Source organism: Grammomys surdaster, unplaced genomic scaffold, assembly GCF_004785775.1.
Source record: "Grammomys surdaster isolate TR1022 unplaced genomic scaffold, NIH_TR_1.0 125769, whole genome shotgun sequence".
Taxonomy (NCBI): domain Eukaryota; kingdom Metazoa; phylum Chordata; class Mammalia; order Rodentia; family Muridae; genus Grammomys; species Grammomys surdaster.
In genome coordinates this window covers 1818964-1832173 of record NW_021620600.1, presented here as the reverse complement: position 1 = coordinate 1832173, position 13210 = coordinate 1818964, and the positions used below count along the sequence as shown (strand labels likewise).

Genomic DNA, 13210 nt, shown 5'->3' with positions numbered 1-13210 from the left:
CGATGCCACATTTCCCCTCATATGTGGGTCCTGGCTTTGAACCTCTGATTTTGTACATATAGTGTGGAGTTTCCATAAAAGCCAAGAGACCAGAGAGAGAATGGGAAGGGAAGCTTTATTGGAGTGGAGGACAACTGAACATAGGTAAATGAAAACAGAGAGGGGAAACACTGGGGGCGGAAAGTCTAAGCAGCGAGTGGATTGCAGGATAAGAGAAACCAGAGAGGGGAAGGGTTAACTAAAGTGAAGGGGTATGAACATCTGTATGGAAACTTACTATCTAGTAACCAAGTTAAAATATGTACTTTGGATTCAAAAGAGAGTTTGGGAGGAGAGACCCTGCATGGCTTCACAAAGCTGCTCCTAGGACCTGTGGATTATTAAGTCAAGAGCCCAGTGTCAAGGATGAGATCTTCCTTATGAGTTGTTACAGGTCAGAAAGGTCCCAGAGGTCTCCACTGCAGTACTCGCTCTTGCCATCCCTCTTGGTTGCCCATGAAATTAGAAAAGCCCCCATCACTCACTCATTGTATTAAGCCAGTATTAAACAGGACAAAGATGTCATAGGGGAAAAATAGAGAGCATTGTTCCTGATAAGAATAGCTGCAGAAATTCTTAACAAAAGTTACCTATGCCAGTTCAACATTGTAGAATAACAGCATAGTGAACAAGTGGGCTTTAGACTGGAATGCAAGGTTGGTTTGTAACCAAGTATCATCAGCATCGCTCACTGTGAAAACAGAATAGAGCCATGTCAGTGCATGCTCATAAAGTTTCTACAAACGCCAACATTCTTCTTATCAATCTATCGATCTATTGATCTGTCTATCTAATGGATATGGGTGTTTGGCCTGCACTTATGTATGTGACCCACATGCATGCTTGGCTCCTGAGGAAGCTGGAAGAGGGAATTAGATCTCCTGGGACTAGAGCTTTGGAGGATTGAAGCTGCCATGTGGGTACTGGGAAACAGTTATGGGTTCTCTCAAACCCCTTATCCTTATTTAAAAAAATTATTCTAGCAAACTAACGATCAAAGGCAGTGTACTCAAAGACCAAATTCCTTCTCTTTAAGTTTGAGAACAAATCTAGGATGGTCACCGTGAGTGTCCTGACTGACACTGCTCGGGAGCTTTTAGATCGCATAATAAAGGGAGGGGAACGAATGCAGATTTGAAAGACCACAGATAGCACTGTGGCAATTTGCATTCCTTCCTTCAGTATAATTTTTTTCTGTTTTACTCATCGGTCGCATAATATACAAATATGCAAATGATCTTTTAGGACTAGTAAGTAAATCCGACAATATGGCTTGGTAAGAGATCAATTTATAAAAATCAGCTTGAGTCAGACATGGTGGTACATGTCTTTAATTCCAGCACGTGGGAAGCAGGCAGATCTCTGAGTTTGAAGCTAGCCTTGTCTACACGGCAAGTTCCATCCATCCAGGGCTACATAGTGAGACTCTATCTCAAAAATGTGAGCTATCTCTATTCTATACATAAGGAATCAAAGGGTGAAACATTATATATATACTTTGAATCACTGGGGTTGAACCCAGAACCACTGGATGCTGGACAAGTACTCTATCACTGAGCTACCTCACCAGCTGCAGCTTAGAATGTGAAAAGCAGTGTCGTCTATAGAAGCATCAGGATGGGACATACTTGGGATAATTAGCAAACAGCGTGTAAGACTTGTACAGTTAAAACTGCAAAGCACTCATGGAAAATGAACACAGTCTGCGTACATCAGGCACTATCCTGTTTCCTGGCTCAGATGACCGTGTTCAGGTGTGAGTAGGAGCTCCCAGAAGCCCCCACTGCCCAGCACTGAGAGAACTGTGCTGACTTGGCACTTCCCTCCTGAAGTCTCCAGCCTATGTCCTTCTGCATAGTTTTAACTGCAATGAGATGTGAGGACATTTCTTCTGTTCTTACAGTCTGGCGTTCCAGATACCTCCTGAATCTGATGGCCATCTCTTCCTCTAGAGTTGAGGAGTTTTCTGCTGAAATTTTATTGACTATATTATATTCAATGGATATAAAAATCTTGTATGTTCTGCTCATGTGTGCTTATTACTTTATCTTTGTTGCTGTGTGAACGTTCTAATCCATCCACCTGGTCTTCAGTACCTGGTATTATGTCTATCCCTTAATCCATTTTCTTGGTGAGCACTGGCAGCAGGGAGCAACCATAGCAGGTGCATAGTCCCACTTCACTGATGGATATCCTTGCCCTGCCAGATCTCTAATTGTCTAACAGTGTCAGTGGTTGTTAGAGTTTCTTATTGCTGTGAAGACACACCGTGACTACAGCAACTCTTGTAAGATAAAAGTGCTTAATTGGTACTGGTTTATAGTTCAGAGGTCCATTGTCATCATGGCAGGAATCATGGAAGAGATGGAAGTCAGTGGGGCAAACATACTGGAGCTGAGATTCCCTGAGGTGGTTTGAATGAAAGTGGCCACCATAGGCTCGTAGAAGTGGCACAGGTGAGGTAGTTGAGTGCTTTTCTTCTGGAGCCTCAGACAGCAGGAACAGAGTGACACTGGGCCAGGCTTGAGCATTTGTTTTGTTTAATTCCTTCACCTGTTTGGTTGTGTTTTCTTGCAATTCTTTAAGGTATTTTGTGTTTCCTCTTTTCTTCTACCTGTTTACCTGTGTTCTGTACTTCTTTAAGGGAGTTATTTATGTGCTTCTTAAAGTCCTCTATCATCATCATGAGGAGTGATTTTAATTCTGAATCCTGCTTTTCCGGTGTGATGGGATGTCCAGGACTTGCTATGGTGGGAGAACTGGGTTCTGATGATGCCAGGTAACTTTGTTACTGTTGCTTATGTTCTTGCACTTGCCTTTCACCATCTGGTTATCTCTACTGCTACCTGCACTGTTTCTGACTGGAGCCTGTCTTTCCAGTCATCTTGCTTGTATCAGAAGTCCTCAGAGTCCAGATATCTCTGTGATCCTATGATCCTGAGCTCCTGGGTGGAAGAGCTCCTGGGACTTAGGCTGCCTCTGAAATCCTGAAATCCTGCTGCTCTGAGTGCAGTGGTTCCTCTAGGATGGCTCCGGATATGGTGTCTTCATGGGAGCAGACCAGCTAGGTGTCTGCCCCAGCCAAAAGGACCAAGCGAGGGGGTGGCTTGAGCATTTGAAATCTCAGAGTTCTCCCCGTAGTGATACACTTACTCCAAGGACACACCCACTCCAACAAGGACACACCCACTCTAACAAGGACACACCTCCTAACTATGCCACTCCTATGAGCCTATGGGAGCCACTTTCATTCAAACCACCTCGGGGAATCTCAGCTCCAGTATGTTTGCCCCACTGACTTTCAGCTTAGATCTGCTTGCATAATTTGTAATCATGGTTCTGTAGCTCTCTTGGTTTCATGCTTCCAAGTGTTTTGAGCAGAGGCTTTAGGGCCTGGAGATGTAGTTCTGTGGGAATTCTACAATTCTCAGCAGGGAAGTTTGACTGTAGTTTTTCTTGGGATCTGCTTCCGGCATGCCCTACTGTAACAGGTATTATTCACAGGATGGCAGGCACTTTTTCCCCAGCCCCCGTTTCATGTAGATTATGACTCTATTCTCCATTTTATTTATTTGGTCGGTTGGTTTTGCTTCTGGAGATTTTTCTTATATCGTTTGTTTCTGTACTCAGAGCTGATGGATGGAGGCCATCCTCCCTCTCCTCTGCTGCTTTACTTATTGATCTAGGTTAAAGGCTATTATTTCCTCATAAATCTAGCATCGTGTACATCTGTATCTGATCGAGTCTTTCACAGTTGCTGTTTATTGCAATTTCCCCCTCTCCTTTTCATACTTCTCACCTCTTTTTGAAGCCATGGATCAGATGTTTCCTTTCATATTTGTAAGGGTGTGGGCCTGGAGAGATGTCTCATGGTTAAGGGCACTGGCTGCACTTCCAGAGGTCCTAGCTTCGATTCCAAACCCACACGGCATCCCACAGCCATCTGTAACTCCACTTCCAAGAACCATGACATCCTCTTCTGACCTCTACAGGTACCTAGCACACACACAATGCACAGACATCCATGGAGGCAAAACACCCATGCGCATTTTGAAAGATCATTTAAAAAACCATTTAAAAAAATAAATAAGTAGGGGAGGTACAGCCTGTTCCTATTTTGTCATCTTCAAGATAATGTCTCCAGCCCTGTTCCTAGTGATCGACTCTTCTTTGCTACGTGACTCATGTTCTGCTTTATATGTCTAACATTATTTTTTACTGCACTTTAGACTTATGTATTGTCATGTAGTTGAATATCTAAAATCTTTCCTTGAAAGAATTTTTAGACTTCAGTGTATCTTGTGCTTAAGTTACTTACATATTAGAAATGAATTTGGGAGTGGTGTGGTGGTTTAAATAGGAATGGCCCCCATAGACTCATGTGTTTGACTGCTTGGCCCATGGAGAATGTCACTATTAGGAGGTGTGACCTTCCTTGTTGGAGTATTGTCTTAGTTAAGGCTTTACTGCTGTGAACAGACACCATGACCAAAGCAACTCTTACAAGGACAACATTTAATTGGGGCTGGCTTACAGGTTCAGAAGTTCAGTCCATTATCCTCAAGGCAGGGAGCATGGCAGTGTCCAGGCAGAGCTGAGGGTTCTATATCTTTATCCAAAAGCAGACAGAGAAGACTAGCTTCCAGGCAGCTAGGAAGAAGGTCTCTAGGCCCACCCCCACAGTGAGACATTTCCTCCAACAAGGCCACACCTCCTAATAGTGCTACTCCCTGGTCTGAACATATTTGAAAACACCACAAGTAGGTATGGTCTTGTTGGAGGAAATGTGTCATTGTAGGGGTGAGCCTTGAGGTCTCTCCTATGCTCAAGATACACCCAGTGTGACTCAGTCTCCTTCTGTTGCCTTTGGATGGAGATGTAGAACTCTCATCTCCCTCTCCAGCACCATGTCTGCCTGCAGGCCACCATGCTTCTTGCCATGATGATAATAGACTAATCCTCTGAAACCGTTAAACAGCCCTAATTAAATGTTTTTCTTTATAAGAGTTTCTGTAATCGTGGTGTCTCTTCACAGATATAAAACCCTAAGAAAATTACTTTCAATGTTGAATTGGGCTAGTTTAAGCCCTCTACTCTAGGGATAATTTTATCTTACTTCTAAGGTATGATCCTTTCTGTGGCTCAGTTAAGTGTACTAGATTGTCAATGAAGCGTGTAAACTTCAGAAACTGCTCAATTTACACCACTGACTATTGCTTTGCCTAACTGTGTGGCTTGTCTACACTACGGGAGTACAGGATAGTATTCAGCAACTGCCTTAGATTTTGCAAATTCTGGAATTCCTTTCTCTCTGCCTGGCTCCCCTATCTCTGGCACTCTGCCCTAGCGGGTCCAGTTACTGAAGTCTACTTGAACTGAGTCTCATCTCTTCAACTCAGTGAGACCAGCAGGCTCTACTTGATGTCCCTTGCTGTTCCTCATTCCAGAAAGTGGAATGGAAAGAAATTGGAGCTGTCTAGTAAGAATTGTTTGATTTGTTGTTTCTCTTCCTTTGGGAGCCCCAGCTTCGAATTGTCTTTTGTCTAAAGTCTGAAAACATATTTCATGTATTTTACCCAAATTTCTAGTTGTTTGTAAGTCTGGGTACCAGGTGCTCTTTGTGATGAAAACAGGGATCATGGGTGGTTTTAATTCATAAAAGTTCTTTGTGTGTGTGTGTGTGTGTGTGTGTGTGTTTATACTATTACGTATCTGCTTCCCTTATGTGGATAACAACCTCATGAATCATCCCAGGAACTGTTAATTAGAATACCTTCCTTTTTCTTGATAGATGGTGTTTCACTGAAGGCATCTGTCTACCTTCTCCTTCAACTCAGACACCATTTTGGGATCATCTATTATTTTCAAATAAACAATAATAGTAGGTATAACAACCAGCATTGCTTATTTAGAATTGGTGCATGTGCTGGGAACACTCTTCCCAATAGTGTTGGGAGGTGGGAGGGGAGACTTACCATAACTGGTCTTAGAGGTGACACCGGTTTTCCTGGTCCTGTCTTTTGATAGTAGATCACAGGGATGCTTGCCACAAATGGTCTCTTCTGATCCGTTTGTATACCCTGACTACCATAACTATTATTCCAGTTTTCCAGTTGAGCCAGCTGAAGTTCACAACAGTCAGCAACTAGCCTATGTCAAGGGCCAACACTAGCCAACTGTCCAACTGGCCCTCTATAATACCTTTTGTTTGCTTTACCCTGGAGTTTTCTGGAAAATTCTAGAAATTTTTCATTGGTGAGCTTTTGATGGAATCGCTTACCATTTTCTAAAGCAGGTATGGATATTTTCAAGTTTCACATTTCGAGGGATCATTTTCCCTGGCTTTGTAGTTTGAAAATATTTGTAACTTTAGGTTTTCAACTTTGTAATGATAGCCACTTTCGCCGTGATATATATAACTTATTAAGATAGATCTTTGAGTTAAAGTCCTTGGTAGAACTGAGACAAAGAGATAGCTGTGTACTCTGTAAAACAGAGTAAAATTCTCATGTATTTTATCAACAATGCCTCAGAATTCCAACGACACCATGAATATTATTTTTAGTTGGTGTCTTTGGGTGAGCCAAAGTTTCAAGACATCTAATGGTGGAATTTGAAGCACAATGACATATGGGCAGAGGAGATATTTTTGGGAGCAGTCCCTTCCCTGTACCTCTCAAATCCCTTACAGACCCCCTCTCCTCAGGCAGCCCCCCCCATGCACATGTTGAGGGGGACGGGGCTTGGGGCACCTCTGCCAGGATCCTGCTGATCTATGTGCTTGCCTGACACTAGGCAGCTGTCGTGGAGGCGTGGGCTGCAGGCACTGTTCCCCATGGGCCGTGTGCAGGCCTCAGGCCGGGGAGCCTTTCCCGCCTAATCCAAGGGGCACTGGCAGCAGGGAGAGAGACAGCTGGGTGTAACTGATCTGCAGAGGAATGGAATGGTTCAGGCCTCCCATCGTTGAGCTGGGCTGTCTGTAGGCTGCCCATTCCAGCCGCTGAGCCTTTAACCCTTCCTTCTCTTCCTTTTCTCTCCACTCCATCCTGGGAGTTGATGTCACACTGTTGAGTCAAGTTCCAGGGGGCCCCTCAAGGAAGTGACTTTCATGCCTAGGTCTGCAAAGGACCCATCCTGGTAATAACTCACTTGCAAAAGACTCATGCATAAGCTGGTGGACCAAGTCCTACCTGCAGGTGGAAAGCTCCCTTAACTTAGGAGGAAACAGGTTCCTGGAAGCCTCATGGCTGACCAGACATCAAAGGCTGTGTGGTTGGAGCAGGGAGTGTATCCTGGGAGGAGGGAAGAATCCACAGTAGAGGCCTGTGGTAAGCACTGGGTCTCTACCATGGCTCAGGGCTGTGAGACCTTGTGTGTGGGGCCACTCTCCCTCTTTGGGATCAGCTTCTGACTCCTAAAAACATGGAACTTGAAGAAGACAACTTTGGTCCAGTCACAAGATGACTCAGCAGGCAAAGATCCTTGCTGCTAAGACCAATGGATGATCTGTGTTCAATACCTAGAACCTACATAAGAAAGAGTAGATTTCCCCAAGGTGACCTTTGATCTCCACATGATACATATATGCACGAGCGCGCGTGCACACATACACACACACACACACACACACACACACACACACACACACGGGCACATGCACGCACGCGCATGCACGAACGCACCATATATATATATATATATATATATATATATATATATATATATATATATGTATTGCTTAACTAATAAAAACATATACATAAATGTTTTATACTTATTAAATTTATATATATACATATATAAATTAAACATTTACAGCATTTGTGATAGGAATTCATTAAACTCACTAAATGTTATCTACTAGTCAAGGGTATGAGGAAATGAAGCTTTGGGCAGGATAAATCACACAACTGTCTTCAGCCACACCCTGACTCCACAATCCAGTCTCTTCTAAAACTTCCTACTCTTTTGTCAGTCTCTCTCTCTAACCAGTGTCTCTGTCCGGGAGAAACTGAGGCAGGATGGCATGGCTGGCTGGGGCACATAACTAACGCTCGGTCCTGAGCTTGCTGGACAGGGATGAGCTGGGGCTGCTTGGGGCCCTGTGCTCTTGCTTCTTTCTTGCCCTGGGCCCAGTTGAGATGGGATCCCTGGCTCAGAAGCCTCTGCAGTTGTCTGGCCTTTTCCCATCTATGATCTCACTTGACCCTCATGCCAACCCTGGGACGCAGAACCTGTTGTTCTCCTTCACCACGAAGGATGGCAGCTTGAAACTTTCAATGTCCTGTAGCTTCTAACTGACCAGAGAGGGGCCAGGGCTCTCTTGCTCCCACAGATTTCCAGAAGCAGTGACCTACAGTACCAGCTACCAGCCATGGGGACCCCGGCATTCTCCTTGCTCTTTCCAGGCTGAGAAAGGAAGTTTGGACACCGGGTCTGGTGTAGCATGCATGGGCTCAAGTCTTGATTCTTCTATTCTCAGCTGTGCACATGCCTTCCTCTTCCCGAACCTTACATTCTTGTCTAATATGGATGAATATGTGGGTGCATACAGGAATTACATCAGGAGTAAGTCTGCATAAAGCACAGATACAAGCTAGTAGGCAAGCCCCAGACAGGCAGAATCTAGGGTTGTGTGATGGTGGGTCAGACGGTAGATGCCAATGGGAGGGATTCTGTGTGCTGGGACCGTACAGCTGTTCTGAAGCCGCAGGGCAGGCAGGGACTTCCTAGGGAAAAGAAGCAACAAGTCGTTCCAGGTGAGACAAAGGCATAGAAGCAGGAATAAATACTGTGAGGGGAGGGGCAGGGGCAGAACTCAGAACTCAGGTTTGGCTGGCTCAGAGTAGGGCTTGTCAGAAGGAGGTGTGTGTGTGTGTGTGTGTGTGTGTGTGTGTGTGTGTGCATGTGTGTGTGTGTGCATGTGTGTGTGTGTGCATGTGTGTGTGCACATTATGTGTGTGGGGGTATGTCTCTTGACAAATGAGAGGATGCACAGCAAGCCTTGAAAGAAACAGCTTTAGAAAATGGACTTTCCAAGGGTACTAGGGAAGGGCCAGTCCCCCCACTATGCTGACTGCCCAGTGCTGCCTATGTTCACCCAATCCCTGAGCAGACCAGATCCCTGGGCAAGGGGCCGGCGGGCAGGGGCAGCTGGGGGAAGATGCAGTTCCAGCTTGGAAGAGACAGCTGTGCAGGCCTCCTGCCTGCTGCAGGGGATTAAAGGACACCACAGCCACAGTGTGTTGGGGGGCACCTGGCTCTGCTCACCCCCACCCCAGTCAGCCTCTTTAACTCTTTACTGCCCTGGCTCTTTGTTTTCAGACTCATTTTTTTGTAACTGCTGTGCTATGTGTTGATATACAAATCAACAAAGATCCAAGGTAGAGTCTATCCAACCAGGGTCAGTTAGATCCATCCTGATCTCTCCTCACACCAGCACATGTCCTCTGTGACTCTGGATTTCTTACTGAAAGCCCTATCTTAACCATTTCATTTCAAACCACCGCCTTTCATGAAGAATAAAAGAACCCTTCTTTGACCGCAAGGTTTTCTTTCTCCTCAAACTTCTCAGTAGTATCTTCTTCACTGTCTCTGTTTCCTCCCAAGACTCTGTCCATCAGATGCATGTCTTCCTTTTCCTAGGCATGCAGAAGGACTACATCCCCCAGCTTCCCTTGCAGTTAGGTGTGACCACATGCCTCTATCCAGGTCAGGATAATGAAACTGGCGGGAAGTATGGCACTTGCCATTTCATGGAGCATCTTCTCAGTCCTACAACGCATGCTCCCTGAACCCCCAGGTACACGCCTGGCAGAAATGGGCATAGCTATCAAGGGAAAGTTGGATGGGGAATGGGAACTTCTCAGACAGAGGAACCAGGGTCTCTATTTTTCTAGACATAAAGAAGCAGCTACTGAGACCCACCCATTTTTGAAAGCTTTATTTTGATTTTTTACATATAGGAAGGGAAATAAAGTTTCACTATGTCTAAGCCACAGAAAAGATACTTCACATGCACACACACACACACACACACACAGGACTTCAGTTTCTTGCCCCCCTCCAACCCCCGATCCTTCCATGTGGATGAACAAAGAAAGCCTGGAACTTGGAACAGAGGCTTAGGGTGCAAATTATCTATAGGGAGAGCTTCTCATGGACAAAACGGGCTGGACACATTTTATCACACATTTTATTTCAACTTGAAACCATTCTAATTTGTCATCTATCTTCAGAAGACCCATGAAACTTCAAGATCTTAGGAGAATGCAAAAGATGGGCCATGTAGGGGGTGCAGAAGCCTGGGAGGGGGAATCTAGATTTGGAGCTGACTAGAGTGACGGGCATGGCGAGGAAAGGGTTAAGTGATCCGTGCACAGGATTGGATCCTCGCTGCTCAGTGAGGGCACTAAAATCAGCATGTCGCCACCAATTTGCTGAGGCCTGACCTTGAACGTGAATCATTCCATCACAATGTCCTCATTGATTTCCACAGGAAGAAGATTAAGCCCTGAAAATCAGAGCAGGGAACCTGAGCCTACACCAAGGAGAATGGGCTGGTTCTGCAGCTCAGAGCCCCTCATGTTTGCAAATACGTCACAGGAGTTTTCAGCCTGGGCAGCCACTCTGCTTGGCCACCAACCCTCTAAGTGACTGGGTTGGCTGTGGCCTTGTTTCTCTACCAGTGGGATGACGTGTGTCTTCTGGATTTCTCTTAAGTTTTATGTCCTGTATGCAGTGTGGGGAAGAGTCAGGATGTTGTAGATGTCCTTAGCTACTCGGATAGAATAGCCAGGAAAGGCCATACTCAGCTGTGAAATCCCTTTAAAGACATAAGGCCAGTACAAATGGGATTGTAAGACGCCAGCCCAGAAGCCACTTCTTGAATTCCACTTTCTAGAAGCTGCCTGGAGCTCCTGGGCATTGCCACTTCCTCCTACATTGAAGAACACCCTCCTTGTCACCTCCTCTGCTCTTGACTCTAGCTTTCCTGTCCCCTTTCTAAGGACCCATCTGAGTAAGACATACTAATTGCCTCCTCTTAAAATCCTTAACCCGTTCACACCCGAGAGACCCTTTGACATGTAAGATGATGGCCTCTTCACAGGTCCCAGGGATATGCTGAGTGCCTCTTTGGAGGGCCACAGTTAAGCTACACTTGTTGCCTAAAAGCATTATGACGTCGCAAGAAGATTTTACTTTTAACCAGCTTTCTAATTCTGTGTATGTTTATGGCAGTGCTGCTGGTCTTAATTTTTGAGGAGAACTGAACACCACTAACTACGGTCCTCTGCTCCACCTCCTTCCTGCCTGCTCCACAGTGTGGGCACGGCAGTGGAGTCCTTGCCCTCGTGCCCCACAGTGCAGGACAGGGCTGGTGACTTGCTCATCTTTCCTTGGAGTGTTTTATCCTGGAGTAGTTGGTCTTCCCAAGAGTGACCTAACGGGAGCACTGGAACCTGACGGGAACACTGGAAGTGTGGGCTGAAACACTGGGGATGGGGCAGGCAGTAGGGGTGCCTGAGTGGGAGTTGGGGTGATGGAAGAAAAAACAGGTAAACTTCAGAAGTCCATCAGACCCCTCAGGGCCCTCCCAGGGGTCTTCTCTTCACAGCTGATTCTCTCCTGAATTCGAGGCCAGCCTGGCATGCTTGGAAGACTTATTGCAGTTTATTGATACATAAAAAAGACACACAAGAGTCACAGAGACAAAGCAGATGTGGGGACCATCTTGACACAGTACCTTTAACCCCATAGGGGCATCCGGGCAGTGCTAGGACCTGAACAGCAGCGCGTCATGACCTTTGAGATAGCACAAGGCAGTGCAGGAAGAAGGGATCTGCAGAGTGGCTTATGGACAGGAGCTCTGGCCCTGGCTTTCGGGAGGACACTTTGGTTTGGAGACAAGGCTCTGACAGACACTCAGGGTCACCTGGGCTGCAAACTCACATGGCCACATTTCACCTACAGACATTCTCCACCAACACAGTCCCAGACAGCACTGAGTCACAGACATACATGTAAGACCTTGCACAGATGCACTTTTCACACGCTTAGAGTAAAGTTCTTACAGAACTTTAGGCTGGAAGTACCTGCTACACTCCAGAACTGCTCAGAAGGGTGGGCTGTCCACCATCATCTGGGATGGGAACCGGGGCCCTAGTTGAGAAGCTTATCTTTCACACGTCTGCAAACCTGGCTCAACGGTGAGTATGTGACACGCAGAGGTACAGACCAGATACCAGAATGTCAAGGTACCCTCTGAGGCTCAAGGAGTCTAGAGCCAACTGCCCAGTCACAGCATGGCCTCATGGATCTCCATGGGCATCCCTAAGCCCCAAGCCCACTCTCTTTGCTTTGAGGAATTGTAGGCCTCTTGACACAGACAGAAATATTAGTTAAATCCCCTCACCTTGTGTTATGGTTTTTCCATTGTTAAGAGGGTCAAGGAAAAAACAGGCCACCAGATCTTAACCCTAAGCCAGCATTGGGTTCTGCTTTGGTTGCAGTGTATCAGGAAAGCCTCGGCCCCTCCCCTAAGAAATTCTCACCAGAGTCAAAGATGTATCAGGCCTTTAGCTCATAGGCCTGCAGCTTCCCTCCTGACATCAAGCCATGTAGACTTGGGTTCCAAAAGCCCTGAGCAATGACACTTTCCTATATGTATGTAGAGGGACTCAGAGAGAGAGACAGGATGGGAAAGTGGGGCCTATTCTGGTCTCTTGGGGATGCTGCTCACCGTTCCACATACACACACAAATATACCACAAACAAGATCTCCCACCTTTAACCTCTCCCCCTTGTCATCTAGACCAGCTGGAAGGAGAACATGAGAATGACAGGGGTGACCCAGCCAGCCCTGGCACCCAGGCCTCAGGACCACTGGCAGGCACAGTCTGTAGGCTCCTGCACTGTATAGGGCACCCAGGTAGCATTTGTGGCGCAGAAGAGCTGCACAGAGCGACGCTGCAGTCCCACCTCACGGCAGCACTTGCAGAAGCGGGCATAGGTGTTGATGTTGTGGTTGTAGATGCTGGCAGAAGGGCACCTTCCGTCACAAGACACCAGGTTCACCTGGGGGCAAGCATGTCAGCAATGTAGCCTGGGGAACATCTGCCTCAACAGCCCCTCAATCACCACCACCACCACCACCACCGCTGCCCCCCCA

The 13210-nt window shown here is 46.3% G+C and overlaps 1 protein-coding gene across 1 annotated transcript in view; it reads right to left on the bottom strand.

The window, feature by feature from the left end:
* Positions 1-11690: 11690 nt before the first annotated feature.
* Otog (otogelin) overlaps positions 11691-13210 on the bottom strand; it is a 72253-nt gene continuing 70733 nt past the window's right edge. The window contains exon 56 of the mRNA XM_028788915.1: positions 11691-13116. Coding sequence (XP_028644748.1) covers positions 12916-13116 — 201 coding nt within the window. The 3' untranslated portion in view covers positions 11691-12915. The remainder of the gene's footprint in view (positions 13117-13210) is intronic.